The sequence below is a fragment of the Aedes albopictus genome, chromosome 2 (assembly GCF_035046485.1).
Source record: "Aedes albopictus strain Foshan chromosome 2, AalbF5, whole genome shotgun sequence".
NCBI lineage: Eukaryota > Metazoa > Arthropoda > Insecta > Diptera > Culicidae > Aedes > Aedes albopictus.
Window position 1 is genome coordinate 512932087 of NC_085137.1, and position 4530 is coordinate 512936616.

Here is a 4530-nt window from a genome sequence, read left to right on the forward strand (position 1 = left end):
AGAATGTTTGCCTTAAAACTAGCAAATGAAAAAAATTATAGCTGTAGGTCTCACTTGCCCCGGGGTACCGTAAACTGGGGTGTAGTTGATCAGTGGGGTGAACCTGATCACCCAATTTCCCACGGATATCGTCTTTCAAGGAAGTTACCATTCCATTTTAATGTTTCGTCATTGGATTGCGAATGGCTAAAATATAATTGTTGCTTCCTTGAAAATCTATATCCCTGTGTATTTGAGTGATCAGGTTCACCCCACTGATCAACTACACCCCAATTTACGGTACCTTAATTGGGATAGAATCCGCCATACACCGGTAAACGCATACAAGTATGCAAAGCCCTTGTAATTCCATGTAGTTAAAACTGTTGTTTTCTAAATCTGTTTATAAAAACTCTAGAACAACTCAAATAAAGAAAACAACCCGAACAGAGGAGAATAGCAAATTGATAACAATAGAATAACATAGCCTGTTTTTAAATCATAATTTGTTATTGTTAACTTATCAAAATACATCTTTTTAATATCATGTTTTGTAGGGCTATCTTATTTTGTTATGTTCAAGTTATTGGAATATATCCATAAGATAACATTTCAATAATATAATTTGTTGTAGAACAAGTTAAGTTATTATTCTACTGTATAGAATTTACAAATATGTTATGAACAATAACACAACAATAACAAGTTCACAAATTTCCTGTTATTAAGTAGTAATTTATCTAACAAAACATGTTATTGAATTAGTCTTCCAGGAACATTTTTTTGTTATGATATTTGTTATTTTGCCGCTTATAACAGGCAAGTTAATAACATAATATGTTATGCTAATATCATAAAAAATACTGATTCCATTATTCAGTGATTAAGCCAAAATAACACATTTTATTATGCTGTTGATATTTCTTCTTTCTTCTGTTGATATTCTTCTGCTGGGGTTACTATGCGAAGCATATAATCATATGTTGATGTACCGTATTTTTTTTAATGATAATGATTTTTGATAGCTAAATTCTCTGAGTTTTTCACTTTTAAATGGAGAATTTTTAGAAAAATCATTGAACATGGATTTGAGATGATCCATAGGGCTTCTCCCATCATGTTGATATTTTTTGAGATTTGATGTTTTTCAGGGCACTGTGAAAGTTACCCCAAATTGAAAATGTGATTTTTGCTCATATGAAAAGTTATTGATCATCCAAAAAGTTTAAAATTTGCCAATCTTTCAATTGCAATTGATAACTGCGACTCCAGTACCTACTTGTTTTAAAAATGTAAAACTAAGCAAAACACTGTCACATGGAAAAATATTAAGGAAATTGGATGAAAAACTATCAAAGGTATTCCGTTTTACGGTACACCAATTCAAAGCATCGAGATACTGCTTTCCGAGCAATATTGGCCCGCAAATTTGAATGCAGTCGAGAATAGGTTTACGCATCTTCCACCAATCGATCCGCTGACATTTGCTCGATTTATGCAAAACCACCAGTTTGCAATTTCATCCACGATTCCGCACTTTATAACATCTGTGGAATCGGACCAGTAGGGAGGGAAATGCGTAATAATTATTCGAGGACAGGATAAATACATAAAAGCTTCAATGGATTGGAATTAAAACTTCTCGATAAACTTTCAAGAGGAATTTCAGGATAGATTTCTGATTTTTGGCTTAGGCAATTCTTTATAGAAAGAAAATCAAAGTACAAATTATCCAAGAGTAAATTTGTTCTGAATCAAGCGAAAAATAATTCGAATATTTGTTTTTCTTTTTCATTGTCTGATAGCATTAGGCACTAACAATGTACACGAGTTTAAACAGTGTACTTTGCACAACACCGAAATGGACCTCCCGTAAATGAATAATTTGACGTACAACTTTGGAAAGTAGGTATTTATATCGGCTATATCTGATAATTGCTGCGTGGATTTCAAGATACGCCTTCTTATCGTAAATGATGAAGCAAATCAGAGCGACAACCCAAACACAATTGTGCCTTATCCCTTGGGAAAATCCTAAAAACTGGCTGGAATACGCTCAGCTCGGTTCAGTAGAAGCTTTGTGTCCATTGCGAAAACAAGGCAAAATGAGAGTGCTAGTTGTCTTAACATTGGCCTTGGCCGCCGTTTTGGCCATTAAAAGTCCAGACGTCGACCCCCGCAGCATCGATTGGTCAATTGTGCGAACTCTGCGAGAGACGGATAAGTTCCGTGCTCGATTTGGATTGGCCCCACTGAGCGATGACGAAATCCGGCAGTCTCGTATCTCCGGAGGAACCATCGCCAGCCCAACCGACATTCCATGGGCTGTTGGAGTTCTGATCCATGGAGGCACCTCGGGACACAGCTTCTGTACTGGTACTCTGATTTCGGCGCGATTCGTTCTGACTGCGGCCAACTGCGTTCAAGGGTATGTCGGTTTTCTCGCTAAGGTCTTCAATAGCTGATTTAATTTTATACGATTCAATCAACAGCGAAACTGATATTGCCATCGCTTTGAATGCTGCCAATATGGCGAACATCGGCGAGCTGATCTCCGTTTCCCACGTGCTAGTCCATCCTAACTTCAGCTGGCTGTTGGGTCGTGACGATCTTGCCATCCTCACTCTGAGCCGAAATGCTCCCATCAATGATTCTACGATCCGTCCTGTGCTGATGCCACGTCGCTCGGATGCCAGCATGTCCTTCGTCGATTGGTCAGCAACGACGGCCGGTTGGGGCAATACGGGAAACCGTGACAATGAGGCCATCCCGACGCAGTTCTTGCAGTTCGCCACGGACTCCGTTACCTCGAACTTGGTATGCCAGCTGTCGTACACCTGGGTCAGAAGTACACACATCTGCGTCGGAACCGATAACGGTGGAGCATGTAATGTGAGTAATGCGGTTTTCTGGTGATGATGGTAAATTATTAATACACGAAATTTTTAAACATTTTCAGGGAGACGAAGGTGCTCCAGTTACTGTTCGTGAAGCGAACCGTATCTTCCTGATTGGGGTTCACTCATTCCACTACAGTGGAATCCGTGGATGTGATCGTGGACGATCGACCGTCAACACGCGCATCACCGAATATCTCGACTGGATTGCGCAGAACAGTGATGTTGTGATCCCGGCTTAAACTGTGATTTAGAGTGAATATAAATACATTTTCAAATATGATGAAACTACAGTAATTGAATCCGTCATATTTTGACCCTATTTGTGCTGTCATGTTGAGTTAAACTGGTACCGTGATTCCGGGTGAAATTGATCAGTGGAGTGAAATTGATCGACGTGAGGACAACTTTTATTTATCAAAAATAAAGCTTCGAACTTAAAATAATTCGTAGAAAATGATCATCATCTGGCTCAAGGGTTATTGAATGATGAGTTTACATGTCTTACAACTAATTAGTCACATATTTCTGTATTAAACTTAATATTTTCCGAAACTGCGTGTTTGGCGAATTTTAAGGACGCCTTCAAACTTTTGTAACCGTAGCTATATCGCATATGCAATAAATATTCGAATGAATGTTTATAGCTGCCATGTGTTTGCTAAACCCGATTTCGTCATCAAAAGTTCTATAAATATTGATATTTGTGCATAAAATTATACTTTTGCTAAAGTAATTACTTGGTTAATATGAAAATTGCATACTTTTAGGCGTTTCCTTTAGATTTTTTAAACTTGAAACTTAAATAATTAAGAATTTACTAAACTTGTATAGGGTGTTTCAGGTAATTTGGACAGACTGTCACGCGTATATATTTTGGACATTTCCATTTGATTTTGCCATGAATGTCCAAAATATATACGCGTAACGGTCTGTCCAAAATACCTGAATTCCCCTAAGTTTTACAAAACTTTTCGCATTCTGGGGTGGTTAATTCAGATGGAAAATTTATTTTCAGAAGTTACAAAGACATTTCACTGACTGATCAATTTCACCCCGAAACTAAAATATCTGATTTTTTATTTTAAATGATATTTATTGCAATAAAATGATTTGCAGTAAAAGTTTCAACCTCGTTGACTGATTAAACCCGTGGTCGTAGTTGTTTTAAGGCTCAAATAACCATCATTCAGTCATCAGCAATCATCAATTTTTCAAAAGCAGTTTTCTTGCTCTAAATTACAAACACGTCAATGAAAATTATTTCACTGTTATCCAGGTGCTTGATAGAGTGCAGTGATAAATTATTATAAACATTGGTTGAGATTTCAGCGAGAAAACTGCTTTTGACTTTTCGCTAAACGATGATGGTTTGTTTCCTCTTAAAGCATTGAGTATGACCATATCGTTAACTATTCAAAAATGAAAAGCCAAAAGCTGTGAAAAGTGATCAATTTCACCCGAAATCACGGTATGTTTGTAATAGCATTGGGCAAATCTGGCTGAGACATCGATTTTTGTGAATCGATTCGAATCGGATCAGCAAAATCGATTCACCGATTTAATCGAAGGCTTTGAATCGATGTTTTCACATCGATTCGATGTTATAAAGTAATACAAAACTATGAGAGAAACTCCCCCAGAATCTTTAAAG

General features: G+C 37.1%; 1 protein-coding gene across 1 annotated transcript; it reads left to right on the forward strand.

Moving 5' to 3' along the window:
• The first annotated feature begins 2031 nt into the window (after positions 1 to 2031).
• LOC109409746 (serine protease 1-like) lies at positions 2032 to 3442 on the forward strand. Its single transcript, XM_019683248.3, has 3 exons — positions 2032 to 2407; positions 2472 to 2871; positions 2939 to 3442. Exons 1-3 carry the CDS (start codon positions 2085 to 2087, stop codon positions 3116 to 3118), a joined length of 903 nt encoding a protein of 300 aa, XP_019538793.2. The 5' UTR covers positions 2032 to 2084; the 3' UTR covers positions 3119 to 3442.
• The last annotated feature ends 1088 nt before the right edge of the window (positions 3443 to 4530 follow it).